This window comes from Neodothiora populina (assembly GCF_041146345.1).
Source record: "Neodothiora populina strain CPC 39397 chromosome Unknown canker_contig_17, whole genome shotgun sequence".
In the NCBI taxonomy this organism is placed as follows: Eukaryota; Fungi; Ascomycota; class Dothideomycetes; order Dothideales; family Dothioraceae; genus Neodothiora; species Neodothiora populina.
In genome coordinates, this window is record NW_027191406.1 from 1076165 (window position 1) to 1092010 (window position 15846).

The 15846-nt window shown below is 51.7% G+C and overlaps 3 protein-coding genes across 4 annotated transcripts; 1 reads left to right on the forward strand and 2 right to left on the reverse strand.

Annotated features, from left to right (window-relative positions):
- Window positions 1–2748: 2748 nt before the first annotated feature.
- AAFC00_004271 (uncharacterized protein) lies at window positions 2749–5184 on the reverse strand (the record flags this gene model as incomplete). Its single annotated transcript, XM_069343887.1, has 1 exon — window positions 2749–5184. One exon carries the CDS (start codon window positions 5182–5184, stop codon window positions 2749–2751), a length of 2436 nt encoding a protein of 811 aa, XP_069202437.1.
- A 1594-nt stretch (window positions 5185–6778) lies between these two features.
- Window positions 6779–8025, reverse strand: AAFC00_004272 (uncharacterized protein; the record flags this gene model as incomplete). The annotated part of the gene is made up of 6 exons (XM_069343888.1): window positions 6779–7036; window positions 7104–7189; window positions 7250–7474; window positions 7533–7655; window positions 7722–7863; window positions 7969–8025. 6 exons carry the CDS (start codon window positions 8023–8025, stop codon window positions 6779–6781), a joined length of 891 nt encoding a protein of 296 aa, XP_069202438.1.
- Window positions 8026–8537: 512 nt separating this feature from the next.
- On the forward strand, window positions 8538–12428 carry AAFC00_004273 (uncharacterized protein; the record flags this gene model as incomplete). 2 transcript variants are annotated; one of them, XM_069343889.1, is made up of 10 exons in its annotated part: window positions 8538–8558; window positions 8644–8751; window positions 8810–8985; window positions 9035–9161; window positions 9211–9803; window positions 9853–10269; window positions 10320–10570; window positions 10620–10858; window positions 10905–11304; window positions 11356–12428. In XM_069343889.1, 10 exons carry the CDS (start codon window positions 8538–8540, stop codon window positions 12426–12428), a joined length of 3405 nt encoding a protein of 1134 aa, XP_069202439.1. The 2 variants fall into 2 exon arrangements, with proteins under 2 accessions (XP_069202439.1, XP_069202440.1); XM_069343890.1 differs by having other exon boundaries at window positions 10914–11304.
- Between the last annotated feature and the right edge of the window lie 3418 nt (window positions 12429–15846).

A 15846-nucleotide genomic window follows, 5' to 3' on the forward strand; every position in this document is an offset into this window, starting at 1 on the left:
GTGGGGGGATATCAATAGAAGTGAAGTATAATGGTCGTCAAAAGCCACAGTCCAATGTGGGGGGAAAAGTGACAACAAAGGGAGTCGTCCCGTCTCCTTTCCCCAGTGTTTTGTTCCGAATCATCAAGCCGTAGAGAATAAAATGGAGACCAGCCACCGAAGAAGGTGTGCTTGGGTCTATTGAAGAAAGAATAATACAAGAAGTGAAGTTTGGTTTTTGGGCAGGGGCAGCAAACATAGGAAACATCTTTTTGCGAGGGTGGGTGACTTGTATGACTGATGTTGGGTTTGATCAGTCATTCACCCGGTCTGCATTTGCATTTAGAGAAGTTGAGCAAATGAGATGATGGCGGCGATGGCAGCGGCACCGCTAAGAGAAGCGGCGAGGCCAGAGGCGGCGCCAGTGTAGGAGGAAGCAGTAGGCTTGGAGATGCCACTCAGGGTGGAGGTACCGTTAGAGGCTGGGGCTGGGACGACGCCAGTGCTGGTGCTCCAAGGTGCAGATGCAGATGCAGAAGCAGAGCTTGCGGCGGTGGCATTTACCGCTTGAGGTACCCAAGATGATGAGCTGACCACGGAAGTAGACCAAGAAGAGCTTGCGGTCGAGGTGGACCAGGCACTGCTCGAAGAAGTAGTGTTGACGGGCGCCACGATAGAGCTTGAGCTGCTAGAAGAGGCAGAGTCCATTGCTGCTCTCAGAACAGAGGGGACAACAGTAGGATAGGTGGTGACCGAGGATGAAGAAGACCAGGCCGTCGAAGTCGAGGTGCAAGTGGTAGTCTCGACAACGTGGTTCACAGTGAACGTGGTGTAGTAAGTAGACACCGAGGTGAGATCCGCAGCCGAGGCGGTCAGCGCAAGGGCTGAGGCAAGGAGGATGTTGCTAATCTGCATTGTGTCGAGTCTGAACAAGAAAGCTGGTGTACTAGTGTAAAGATGTCTGTCGATATAAAGCAATCGTGAGGTGTCAGGTATGACTAATGTGTATATAATCGCAACCGGAAGGAGTGGCTGAAGCTATCGTGGGTTTCGTGAAAACGAATGTGGTGCAGAGCGCTGCTCGCAAAGGATTGAGACTCTGAAAAGAGCGTGGGTGCAGTATAGCTTACTGTATAGACTGTAGAGAGGGAAGAGGAAGCCATCGGACGAGGTGACGGGTAGGTAGTGCAGATATAGCGAGTTTCCCAATTGGCGACCCAGATTGTGCATGGTCACTCGGAGCGAGATGCAGACCTGATCTTGGGTCAGTCGCCCGACTATTGAAAACCATGAAAAGGTGCCTTGGGTCCATTGTCCAATCATTGATGGAGCGCATCGCTACAGCAATTTCCGGTAGACAACCAGAGGCTGGATGAGGTTTAGCTCGCTCATTTCATGCAGGTTCCATGTGGGTTCGTTTTGAGGAACCAGAGCGGAAACTAACCTCGTCCGGGATCGCGTGATTGCTTAAGTGTGGTCAGTGTGCAGCGACCGAGGGAATCTGCGCCTATCCTGCTTTTACCCTTTGATGGAAACCTGGGGTGGTAATCAAAAGACCCAAGAGCATGTAATCAATCAGCCAAAACGTCTGTCCGACAATCGCGCAAGATTGCACCGGCCGAACTATTGACAGATGACAACAGCGAAGCATGAAGAAATTGATACTGTGTCCTCCTGAACTCGCAGAATCTCTCTCTCTCTGCAGTCACGCGACGGAAGAAGTCCAGGCCAAAATCAAGGTTGGGCCCAACCACACCAAGAGACGGCAGATCGAAAAGAAAACATGAGGGAAAAACCCCTCCCATCGGCTATAGCACGCCGGTGAATTATTGACCTGTAGTGAGACCTTCTGAAGCGGTGGGCCGGCGAAGTGCCAAGTGAATGAAAGATCAATCTCCAGCTTTGATGAGTGTGGCGATCTCGTCTTTCTGCACGCGCAGAATCCTCGGTGAAAGGTGGTTGAGGAAGATGAACAGGGATGTGCAATGTAAGTCACAAATCACCAGCAATGTCCAGCAATGTCGTGAGATTTGCTGCGAACCCTTGTAGTTCCTGACGATCCGATCGCCTCTGCCCGCAGCAGGCCCCCACCACGAACCGCTGTCCGTAGCCGCTTGTGTCATTGCGTGAATACGAGGAGTTTCCGACTACCCAATATGTTAAGTGGGTGTTGCTCTAATCGATATGCTTTTACGATAGGCAAGTCTTCGCTTCGGCAAGTCTGGTCAACAGGGTCAACAGACCGCATGATGGCTTCTGTTCTCTCGCGTTGTTTGCACAACGGGTTTATACTCTTGAGAAGTTGCAAATAGTGGCTGACAGCGAGAGGTTGCCTGGACGAGGGCGTGGCGGCAACTATAGAAAGTCTGGAAATAGTCGATGGTTAAAATTGCCGAAATACTCGGGCTTCTGTTTAAAAGTGCCTTGGTGTATCACAGTGTGACACTTTTGAGGAGAGAATAGTAAAAGTCACTATGTACGGACGCTCAATTTGCAAGATCGGTTATATTCGATATTAATGCTAGTAGTAAACCCATCATCCCTCAATGCTTCACTGTCGGGTATGCATCTATGTACACTGGTAATTCATAGCTGTATGCCTCGCTCGGACTCGTTAGAGTTCGACAAAAAGCCTCCTTCGTGGACAGAGTTGGAATTGAAATGAGAACATAATATGCAAAACGCTCATCCACCAACGCCTTGCAGAGTGCACAGCAACCTATCCCATAAGCCCAGCATGAACAATTGTCCAAACTATGGAGCAGCAGATCAAGCTGCCGCGGCGGTTAGACCAACATCGCTTTCCCATATTCTCCTTGCAATGTCCGCAGCAGTGAGGGGTCTCTCCGTCGCCAGATTAGGACGACCATCGTCTTCTTCATCGTCCTCTTCGTCGTCCACAGGGCTCTGCCTGCCGCTTTCGGGACTGGCCCCAGTGTGGAAGCTTACTTTGGCTCTCTGACTCGCAGAGCTTCGGTGGCTCCTCTCGGCCATGCTGGCCGAGCATTTGACAGACCTCATGCTTCTTGCGGTGCCCGGTCTCTTGCCGTTGACGGTGGTTGTGGGGGCCGACGAACCAAGCGGTCTTTTGGGTTTGCCTGGCAGGCTTCCTCCATTCAAGACTCTGATTCTCTCCACGCCCTGCAATAGAGTATTGTGAAAGCGGCGGACGACAGCATATTCTTTGTCAACAAACTCGAATTGCATGCCCCTTTGCGGGATGCGCATGGCTTGTGCCCTTCCTGTGGGTAGCAGCGCTGGGAGGTGCGGCTGACTGCTTGCCTCGATATTGCTGAGACCCCTCTGTAACCATAACTTCTGCTGTGTCCGACTGTTATTCATCAGTGTATCGGGAGTGCGTGCGCCTGAAGGGGTTGTCGGCGACCGGAATCCTCTCTCCTGAGCTGCAAAATCGGGCGCCGACTTATTGCGCTGCAGGTTAGTATCTTGTTGGACGTGCGAATGCGATATGGATGAATGCCGTGAACTACTGCGTAGAAAGCCAGAGTGTGTTCTAGGTGTAGCGTCTTTGCTGTCAGTTCCATCTTCGGGCCCGACGAAGCGTGAGACGATAGGTGTGTTGTTGGCGCCGGTGGGAGCCAGGTTACCGTTCTGCGACTGAGACAGAGACTTGGGGTCGGCCGAGGCTGCGTTCGCGAGGGCAGAAATCGAAGAGACGCGGGGTGGTGCAGGCGAGTTTTTCTCGAGGAGACGTTTGGCGATGAGATCGGTGTCCAAGGGACGTGAGTGGTGGCTAGAGAGAGAGGGTGAATTCAGCTCTCGTGACGGGGCTCGCTGGGTGTGTTTCTGCGACGAAACATCCGAGTCTTTGTCATGTCTCCCATTCTCTTGACTCTCGCTCATCTGTGCTTCTTGTTGTGCCTGCTGCTGCTGCTGCTGCTGCTGCTGCTGCTGCTTCTCCCGCTCCTGTTCTTGCTGTTCTTGCCGTTGCTTCTGTTTCAGCTCCCGCTCTTGTTGTTTCAGTTGCTTGTCCTGCTCCTCCTGTTGCTCGTACTGTTTGCGCAAAAGCTGCTGACGCTCATGCTGGAGCTGACGAAGCTGCTGATGCCTCTCGTCGAGCTCCTCGGCCTCCTGGTCAGCGTCTTCCGCATCGGCGTCGTCTCCCTCGCCGGCTGCCTCCTGCTGCTGTTGAGGCAGATGGTGGAGCTGAGCATTTTTGTGAGAAGCCTCCTGCGCTTCATCTTGTGTGGCAAAATCTCTCGTGCGTGTGCTGGAGGCGTGAAGAGGGGCCGCTATTGCAGGAGGGGCATTGCCGGTATCCGTGTCGTCGTCGTCGTCTTCGTCTTCCTCGTCGTCATCATCATTATAGTTATTGCTATCCGGCGGCTTCTCCTCGGGTCTCGGATGTGCGCTCTGGGCGTAGGGGTTGTGTACGGGATCGAGGACAATGGAGTTCTGACGGGTGTTGTTGCGGGTATTGTCTCTTGTGGTATTGGGCGAGGCGGATGCGCTGTCTTCGGTCCATTGATCGTCCACACCTTCCATCTCTTGTGCCTGGTCGTCGTCGTCGTCGTCGCTTCCCACATTGAAGTGAACCGAGGTTTGCCGGCGATGGTCGGGTGCGGGAGCGGGACTCTTATGGCGTTTGTGTGGTTGGGTGTGTGCTCTTCGCAGATCGGGGCGCTCCTGTCGCGAGCCCTTGTGGGCGTGAATGACATTTCGAGAAGAGCCGAGTCTGGTCAATTGACCGCTAGAGTGGTTTTTCTTGAGCGTGGTCTGCGATGATGTACGAGGCAGGGCGAGACTGGTGTTGGTCCTCTTCATGGCGTGGCCGGGTCTGTGTCCAGGACTGGGAGGGGCGGCAGAGGTGGGGGTGGCGCCAGAGAGGGCACCAGAGAGAGCGGCAGAAAGAGCACCGGAACTGTGGGTTCTGTTGTGGTGTCGTGCCTTGGGAGTCGGCGGGCCAGAGTCGTCGTCAATTACGGCAACGGCAGAGTTTGGGATCTTGAGTTTGCTCAGGCTGCGATGGAAGGAGGGATTGCGACCCTGTCGACCGACGACATGTTTGTGTGGCCGCGCTGGACCAGGCCGAGGTAGAGGAGGACCGGCGGGTGATTGGGCGACATGGGTCGAGGATGAATGTCGAGAGACCAACGATGGCCGCTTCGGGGGGGCTACTGCTGCTCCTGCCGCACCACCAGGACCGAGTGGTGCCGGATTGGGAGACGACTGTGCGGAGGGCATTTTTGCCTCTTCCTGATTATTATTATTAGGATTAATGGAAACCTGCCTGCCTGCCTTGGCTGGACTTGCTGCGACAAGCGCTGTGACAAGCGCTGTGACAAGCGCCGCCTTCTGTTCGCTGATCTGATCAGATCGAGTGGACAAGATGGGCAAAGGGTAAAAATGATTGGAATTGTGGCTGCAACTATCGGCTGCGGCACCAGTAGAGTGATTGGGATCGGAGAAGGTACGCGGGCCGCCTGTGCAGTGACAGTACGGTAGGTAAGGTACTCAGTACTGCCTGGACGGTGAGGTACTGTGCAGCGGATACCTGCTTCGTACTCTTAATGCTGAGACTGCGATGTACCTCGAGGTGACAAGGCCAGGTAGATAAATGTAGTAGAAGGGGCAGGACAGTGCTTGCGGAGAGCCCGTAGTACAATTATTGGCATGCGTGGCGGGCGCCCTGATCAATATCAAACCAGAGGTCCGCGACAGATAGACCAAATGGTTGCTTCAGGATGGAAAAACAAACACCATACAGCAATGGCTAAACGGGTCAGGCGCTGTACAAACAAGGTAGGTATATTTTGGAATGTCGGTGTCCTTTGCTTGCAAAAGCGTGTTAACTCTTCCACTCATGAAATGCTAGACCATCAACGTTGCACTCAATGGCTGCTCAACATTGGTGACTTCACTGCGCCTTGTGCGAGTCTGAGTCCAGCCTCAAGCTGTATGGAGATAAGACTATGGATAAATGCTTGCGAATTGATTGAACGATTTTGATGGACGATTTGCATGGGTGGACGGATGCGTATGCGTTGTCAGAACAGACATGTGCTTCCTCGCTCTGTGCATACCACTACTGTATTTTAGCTACGCACTACGGTATTTACTGTACATCCAGAAGCAGTATACACATACTACTGTATTACTACTGCACTATAATCCCGTACGCCTCACCTCATCCCATCCTGCCCGCCATCTCCATTTTTCCCCAATCATGCAGCTCCGAAAAGCCTCAACTCGTCATACCTGCAGCTTCGCCTATTGGTTGTAGCCAAGACTCACGGCCAACATCTGTCCGGCCCGCTTTCACCGACCACAGACTGTCACCCTTGCCCCCAGAGTTGTCATCTTAGTAGTATGTTTCAGGGATCATCCTGATCACATCTCATTTACTGCGTCAGATGTTTAGCAGGCATGTGACAGAGCAGTGACCAGACTCCGGTAGGACTGCCTAACAGGTCTACCTGCCTATCAGATTCGTATGGCCTTCTACAACTGACTCGCCACATACTGCTCGGGAGGTCTTAGTTGCGGAGCATGTTTCGGCAACACTAAAACTCTTCGTATACAAGGCGTTGGTGATGCGCTATCTTTTTCGACTGTCGGGCGATTGTCCAGCGAGCGTACATGCTATCTTGGTCCACTTGTCGTTCTGCCATGTTGCCGGCAAGCTACCCTACCGTGCTCTGATCAATTATGCTATTTTTGCCGCTGACCCGCTGCTGTCATGCTCTTCTGAATCTTCCAGAAATCGGACGACAGGCTATCACCTTGGTCTCATGCAATACTTGACGAATAGGGCAATACAAAAGTTAACGCGTAAATACTAGAAGCCCAGGCGCACCCTCAAGTCTTCTGCCACATCTCTAAACGCTTTCGCTCGAAGACTGTCTGGTTCTGCCACCACTGTAGGCTTACCGTTGTCCGCATCCTCACATATACGCGGATGCAGCGGTATATCGGTGAGCAGATCGATATCTAGCTCCTTGCACTTGCGCGTCACTCCTTCAGTCCCGAAGATCGAGTGCGTGCTCGAGCAGGTAGGACATGTGAATGCAGACATGTTCTGGACCATACCAAGAATCTGTACTCGTAAGTCTCGGTGCCATATCAGGTCACGATGAAGGCTGTGAGAGAAAAGAGTGACTTACCGGTACGTTGACCTTTCTAAACATCTCGACACCCCTGACTACATCTTTGAGTGCGATGTCCTGAGGGGTGCTCACAATCACGGCTCCTGGAAACGCTGTTAGCGGATTCTTTTGGATTCATGTAGCAAAGGCGTTCAACTGCTTACCATCGAGCTGTATTTGCTGTGTGATAGTCAATTGTACATCTCCTGTGCCGGGCGGTAAATCCAAGACAAGAACATCAAGACCTCCCCATTCGACTTCGTGCAGCAGCTGTTGAAGAGCTTTCATCACCATTAGTCCTCGCCAAACGATGGCAGAGGTCTCGGGCACAAGATAGCCCATAGACATGGATTTCAATCCATAGTTTGTGAGGGGAATAAGTTGGTTGTCTGGAGCTTGTATAAGCAGAACGTTTCGATGGGCCACGCTCTGTGCTGTGATACTTACTGCTTGAGAGCCTTGGTTCGTTGCCTTCGAGATTCAGTAGAGTAGGAACTGAGGGCCCGAAGATATCAGTATCCAGGATCCCGCTCTTGAGACCACTCCTGGCGAAAGCGAGTGCCAGGTTCACTGTTACAAATTAGCCACTTTTGTTTTGAATGAGTTGGTGCTCGTCCCTTGTCGAACCAAACATACCAGCGATCGTAGATTTGCCCACGCCACCCTTCGCGGAGGACACAGCGATGACTTTCTTAACATCTTGGATTGATCGTTTCTCCGGCAGGCCTCGCTTCATGCGTGCCGCGAGGTTCGGCGGAGTGCCTGATCTCGGCAGGCCCTGAAGAGCGTCATCGATGTTAGAACATGATCTCGAAGATTACTTGAACGTAGAGACATGAGATTCGACGTGTTGTCATGTGCCGGGAAGGAGGGTTTAGCGTACAAGAGGATTCTCATGGCCTCGTAGATGCCGGAACGCTGAAAAAGTCCGTCTTTGCATTTCACATTACTGAAGGTCATGAGATTGACAGACTATCCGAGTAGGACGGTATCCAGTATTACTGTATCTCGTACACCGAACTACCGGATCAAAGATTTTCCGTACACAGCTATGTCACTTATCCTATACCAAAGGGGATATCGAACCGATTCGATTCACGGCGCAGTGTCTTTGATCAAATTAAAGTCATGTATACGTTATGAATGACTCGTTTTACTCTAGATCTCGAGCCATTGTCTTTGATATTCCATGTATAATGTACAGCCTTTTCATGTGCCGTATCCATTGCCAAGTGCTCGGATTTACCCGGCCTTTACCGGCGCGTAGGCTTGGCCCAATCAACGACGCGACTGGACCCAACCGCGACTATCTCAGCTCATTCCTGCCGAGCATCTCGCCAGATCATCAGGGAGGCTGTTGATATCGATGCTGCAAACCGATTGAACATTGCTATATCGCTACTCGATCCCATGTTCCTTGCCGTCAAGCAATGCTAGCATCAGCAGCCGGTGATGGAGACGGATTGGGATGAGGTAATATAACCCCCCTCCTGCGTAGGGGGACTGTCGCGATATCACGATAGTCTGCCAAACATTGCGGAATGCTGATTGGAAACAGGTCAGCCGGATACTGCTGCCTCCTCCGGGTCCAAATGCTGTACATACACCAGTGACTGCTTTCTCTTTCGACTCGGTGCAGGAGTTGTTATGGGCTGGCAATGAATATGTAAGCTTCTATTACCACGACAACATTTGATACTTTCGTCTTATGCATGTCCATTCAGGGACGCGTGACTTCATTCTATGGCCCAGAACTGCAGAGGTATACCTCATATAGAGGTCACGCATCTAGCGAAGGTGCTATTAGGCAGATCTTGCTCTGCGACAAGGGCGTGTTATCGATATCCTCGAAAAGTGTTCATTTTGCCCATCGAAGGGGCTTGACACAATGGCATATTCAGTATGTCATCCTACGCAGATGTGCTTGATTGGTATCCTGACTTCTTCAGCGTCGAATCCATGACGGACCTTTCGTGCATGAGTTTCACGTCCAAAGGCACGAACGAGGTCCTTGTGGCTGGACGGCAGTCGACTATGTATAAGCTTGACATCGAAAAGGGAGTTATTACGTCCACAGCAAGTACTCCTACCTCTATACGCAGGAAAGCTATTAACCTGTGGTCAGATCGCTGCAGAAGCGCCATATACTCTAATGAAGCGTGGAAGCCAGCATATATGTGCGGCAACTGAGGACGGACATGTCCATTTCCTGGATCCGGGATCATGCAAGGTGTTAAGAAACTGGAGAGCACATTCCGGATGGATTAATGACATGGATGTACGCTCGGATCTGCTTGTGACTTGCGGTTACTCTCAGCGACAACATAGTGGGTATGCGCTGGATCACCTTGTCAATGTCTTTAACCTTAAGATTCTCCACCCTTTACCACCAGTACCATTCCCTCCAGGCGCGGCTTTCGTTCGAATGCATCCACGAATGTCCACGACTTGTCTAGTAGCATCATCTGCTGGTCTGATATATGCTATCGACATAATGAACCCAGACTCTCCCGCCATGCGTCATGCCAACATTTTCGACACTCACTTATTGGGCATGGATCTGGCCCCTTCTGGAGAGGCATTGGCCCTCGCAGACGCGCAGTGTATCATACATCTCTGGGGCTCTCCAGCGAAGATACAATTCACCGAATACGCCAGCCCCACTGAGTTTCCTGACACTGCCGCTCCGATTCCTACTTTAGACTTCTCTCCTGAGGTGTAAGTGTTTGCTTCTACATTCTGTAGTTATATACTCACTTTGCTATAGACCACTCAGTGTTGTAGGCATGCCGTTCTATCGAGATAAGCTACTCTCGTCTTGGCCAAGTCACGTTATTTCTGAGGTTGGAGCACCTCCTGCAAAGATTGATCCTAATATTCTTACTACAATGAAGCGGTCGGACATCGGTGGCTTTGCGCCATTCCCACGCAAAACTCGGCGGTATCAATTCGAGGACACGAGAGCGGTTCAAAGAGCTGCAGACACGCTGGCAGCTCCACGCTTCATCAGCGAACGTGCGAAGGACGACCGAATTGAGGGTGAAGGGCACCGCCGAATGAGCGAGGCGCTCGAAGCACTCGGTGACCTGGCGCTCGACGGTACTACGAGGAAGGAAGTACCAGTAATGTATAGAAATGTCGAGATCAAATACAGCAAATTCGGCGTTGATGACTTTGACTTTGAGTAAGTTTTGACTAGTGTGGTACAACACAAACTCCGCTAAATCTGTACAGGTACTACAACAAAACCAAATACTCTGGCCTGGAGACTCATATAGCGAATTCCTACGCGAATCCGCTGCTTCAGCTGCTACGGTTCACGCCTATCATTCGTAACCTTGCACTTCATCACACAGCCACGTCTTGCCATTACGACAACTGCATACTTTGTGAGATGGGTTTCCTCACAGATATGTTAGAAAAGGCCGCCGGGCTCAACTGTCAGGCGAGTAACTTCTTGAAGACGTTGAGCAGTCTGTCCGAAGGTAAGTCCGTCACTGATCTCCGTATGGTATCTATCTGACCTTTCTGCAGCCGCAACTCTTGGCCTTTTGGAGCAACACTTCACCAGTAACCCCTTGACGGTGACTATCCAAGCAGCCAATAGATTCCTCCTTAGGACGTTCGCAGACAACTACAGGCTGCGGCAAGCAAGACACATGGAGCAAGCCTTAAACACCGGCGCCATCACAGCTATCAGATGTCAACATTGTGCTAATGAAATGCTGAAACCGGGCGAAACACTTGTGCATGATTTGGTCTATCCTCCAAAGGTATGTGTAGGACTGACAATGCAGCATCCTTCGCTGACTTATACAGACGGTGAAGCATCATCCTAGAGCTCCGAAGCCCTCCTTCTCCCAGGTCTTGAAACAAAGTGTGGAGAGGCAAGATCAGACGCGAGGCTGGTGCGATAGATGCAAACGCTATCAACAACTCAATACTCGTAAAACGATAAACAGCATCCCGAAGGTCATGATGATCAACGCCGCGATTCACAGCCCTGACCATAAGCAACTATGGGGAACGCCTGGCTGGCTTCCGGCAGAAATTGGCGTCATCATCGTTGGAGGACAATTCTTCTGTTACGAAGGGCAAGACTTGAAGCTGCATCTTCAACGAGGAGTCTACGACATTATGGTGTACGAGCTTGTGGGTGTTGTGGCTGATATCAATAGCGGTGAGAATCAAAAGTCGCATCTTGTTTCAATGATAAATGGTAAGTCCGACCAGTCATATCCACATGCGAAATCATTCTTACTTTGTACAGTGGCAATCTCCAACAGAGATCCTACCAATACTCCCAATTGGCACTTGTTCAACGACTTCCTCGTCAGACGGACCAGTCCCGAGGAAGCTTTGCGATTTGACGCAAATTGGAAACTCCCTTCTGTTCTGACATACCAAGCGAAAGCTGCTTCACACGTTATTGACGACTCTTGGAAGGAAAATTTGGATCCTTCTCTGCTTTATCATCTACCAAAAGGTCCTCATAAGCAGCCCGATCCATCAGTCCTCAGACCATTGCAACCGAGCACCGAGGCACCACGTCCAGGCACTCCAGTTGCCATTGATGCCGAGTTCGTCGCGTTGTCTAGGGCTGAGATCGATATCAAAGCAGATGGCACGCGTGAGACTGTGCGACCTCCACGACTAGGCTTAGCACGCGTCTCCGTCCTTCGAGGTTCCGGACCTCATGAAGAATTACCTTTCATTGATGATTATATTGCGGCATCAGAGCCTGTCATCGACTATCTCACAGCGTACTCGGGCATTTCTCCGGGTGACCTCGACCGAGCAGTCAGCAAGCACAACCTCGTGAGTCTCAAGACCGCGTACAAAAAGCTCTGGCTTCTCCTCAACCTTGGTGTCGTGTTTGTTGGCCACGGTTTGCCCAAGGACTTCCGCACCATCAACATCCATGTGCCTCGCGCTCAAGTGGTGGATACGGTCGATCTCTTTTCGCATCGTCTGCGTAGTCAACGCCGTCTGTCTTTGCGATTTTTGGCATGGTACCTGCTCAAGGAAGAGATTCAACAAGACGGTGAGAAGGGCCACGATTCAGTCGAGGATGCGCGAACGGCATTGAAGCTATGGCGCAAGTACGAGGAGTTCGTTGATGCGGGTATCTTTGAGAGTATACTCGAGGAGATATTCGACCGGGGTAGAGAAACCAACTTCAAGCCTCCTAGCGCGATCAAGATCGACGACGGTATCTGGAGACCTGAGACGCCAGGCAACGGGCAGAAGAGCGCACCTGGCACGCCTGTCAGACGGGTGGTCGGATTGGCTACGGGGACCAGCACACCGATTCGAGGTGCTTATGGCAGTCCACTGAGGTGAACGGATCGAGTAGCGCGCCTTGCTTGATGGATGAAGAAGCAGGCGGTGAGGGGTTAGAGGGCTTGTTTCAACAATGACTCGAGCAAAGGGGAGGGGGTTAGTGGTGGAAAGATAAAAGATAGATGACACAGTAAATGCATTTCCAACATCTCTGATCTACACGGTGGTGCATGCACGGCATGTTTCTTGTGTGATGCGTTTAGACCGCACACAAGATGTCGTTCACATACAGCAACAACGTACTCGCAGCAATTGCTGCATACGGGCAAATCTAGTCCCCATCTGACATACGATAAGAAATGGACACAGGCGTACACTACACGTATGGTACGCGCATCTTGCATAGGTGAATGTAGATGTACATCTCCACAACACCTTTCAAAGTCTCACTCCAAAAAATAGCCGGGGACAGACGCATACTTGCAACAAGTGCGACAGAACAACCAACCCGATTCTCGCCACTCAGTCAGCAGCACAGGACAAAATTCCAAATCACACAGCCCCCGAGTACGTGCAGTATACTCCATCCCCGCGATAAAATATATACGAAGCCCTCCCCTGCCGTCCGGCCTTATCCATTTACGAGGGGATTTAGTAATGTATTGATTACACTGCATTACAGAATGTTGATGTCAAAGGACAGGGTCGCGGTCCGAGCGGCTCCGCTGCACGACACGACACGACTCGACTCGGGGGCAGACTCGAAGTCCAAAACTCTCCGCTTGCGATATGAAGTACAAAGGTACTGTACCTAGACATGCCGCACCGTCCGTTGATTACAATTTCTCGTTTCCTGTAGGATGCGACGCGCAACGGTGATGAAGAACAATAAGGACGATGACGACGACGACAGCGACGATTGGATTGGGCACAGCGCGGGAGCGGTTCCAGAACAGACGACGAATGGGAATCGCAAAAGTGTCTCTGAATCTGATGCAATAGCATGGCATGGCATGGCAAGGCATGGCAAGGCATGGCATGGCATTCCATCATTTACGTACAAAGTGCGTGCCAGTTTCGCGCGAAGGGACAGACGACCGGTATGTCCATCCATCCAACGTTCGGGGAGTCCCACATGATCGGCGCATGCGAGCAGCAGACCCTTTTTTTCTTTTCTTTTCGGTCTTGTCTTTAGGTCAGGGAAAATGAGGCACGATGAGGCTGATTGGGTCGAAGTCCGATCGTCCCTTTATCGGTCTCATCTATCCGTTTCGCTCGCATTGTAGCGAGGCCGGAGCGAGCGGCGGACGCTGGAGTGTTTACAGACATTACAGTACAGCGATGATGTGGAGGGAGGGCCTTAGGGGAAAGGGGGAAACAGCATAGAGTGGGAAGTGAATGTCGTTCTGCGAGAGCTTTGCCCGGAGTTACAGTTTCTTGTGAGGCTGTGTACATTCAAGTACTATACATACAACGACGCCCGCGTACACCGACAAAAGACGAAACAGTGTGGACGCTCGAATCTCAAGTAAGGGCTCGAGTGGTGATTGCTACATTCTTACACTCAAGCTACTGCTGTATTACCTGGGTGTACTGCAGGTTAAAACGAACGTAACGACATCTCCTCGGAAGAGATCGACTGCCGAGTAGCTGTCATGCCACACACCATTCTCGCGCTAGGTAAAGCTTTGCGACGAGCCAGAACCCACGAGCCAATCAGACACTGTCGACTGCAGCACATATACATATTCATGACGTAGATCACTAGCCACAATGTAACGGTCGGCCAGCGACGAAGCAAGCCACACTGTGCATCATCATCACTGCATCGGAGTGTGGCTCAGCAGAACGTGAGAAGGGTATCGTTCCTTCCCGCACTTCTCCGCGTGGGGCGATCAAGCCACAGAACCTCAAGCAAGCCACACAGCCCTACGCAGCCTGCAGGTCGGTGGGCTCCGAGTGGGCCAGAACCTCGAAGATTGTACGGCTGTTACCAAAATATCCTTTCGCTACGGGGCTGCATGATACAGACTTTACAGCACAACACATGTTTCGAGGTTACACGCATGCAAAAAGGGCCGGTACCTGCAGAGACAGGGAGAGGCTGGCACATATGCATCGGGCTCGAACAGGAAAACAGACAATGCCAGGTTCGAGGTAGTGTCGAAACAAGGAGCAAAAGCCTCAAGCCGAGGCGGTTGGCAGCACGATGTGGGTCGGCCTCTGTCGATTGTGACCGGTGCGGTGTCAGATAGGCAGCAGAATTGTATCGACACGAGCGGGTGGGCATAATGCTGATACTATAGCGTGTAAACATGAGTCACGGGGTCTGTTGGACGGTGGCTATAGAAGTCGTGTGGTGAGGAAGATAGAGGTGCTTGGCGGGGTGCGTAACATGGAGGCTGGAGTACAGTAGGTACCTGGTCAAGAACTGTTGACGCCAGCGGACGTTGCCGTCATAGAAGGGCAAATCTTGTTATTGTACAGCTGGTGTGTGTATGCAATGTATGCGGCTATGGGCTATCTATGAATTGCACCTGTACCAATCACTGGACGAGGTGCTATAGCAAGTCCACGACAGACCGGTGTCGCGAGTCTCACGACGCGTGCTAGCTTTTCTTTTTAGCTGTCGGCGGGTCGGGGAAAGTCGACAAGCGTCAGATCAGATCTGGCGTGGGCTCGTGGCTGTCGAGCGACCCAAGCGCTGGATGGACCCCTTGCTTGGGGGCTGCCCGGGACGACACTAGACGACGGAGCCAAGACTGGTAAACGATTCGATGATTATTCATAGACACGAAGTGCTTTGATCTTCCGGGATAGGCGCAGGTCCGCCTTGCAGCAAGCGGCGGCAGCAGCATGGGTACAGGCGGCATTAGATGGAATTAATCCGACATGAATTACACAGGACCGAGGTAAGCGGGAAATGCGCAGTAAGATGCACTGTCGTTCCGTACCTCGTAGGGTTGCAAAGCATGTTGCATTATCAAGCACAGAAGCGCGAATCTGTGGGCTTCCACGCATGGAAGAAGCGCGAATCGGCAAGCCGGCATCTAGACCCTGTAGGAATACAAATACTCGCACAGCCACAGGTCAGGTTGAGTAAGGTAGTAGCCCAAGCATAGGTAGGTCTGTATGGATAAGCGGAGTTCCCTGCGAATTTCGCCGCGACAAGCGATGAGAATGGAATTGATAAAACCGGTCATCTCGCTCTCCCATCTTCTGTCTTTGAATTTGTGGTACGGTATCTCTCTCTAAAGAACTCGAACACATCCACCACGTCAGCATTCAGGCAGCTGAATAAAGGGGAATATCGTTGACTCATTCCGCCCGCGAAAGACGGACCAAATATACCCTCGTGATCTATTTCTGCAACGGACATCCGAGGCCGAAGACCGATTCGGGAATAGCGCAGCAGGACGCGATAGACTCGACTCGAAGGGGTCTCTCTGGAGTTTATTGTTATAAAGCGGATAGAAGA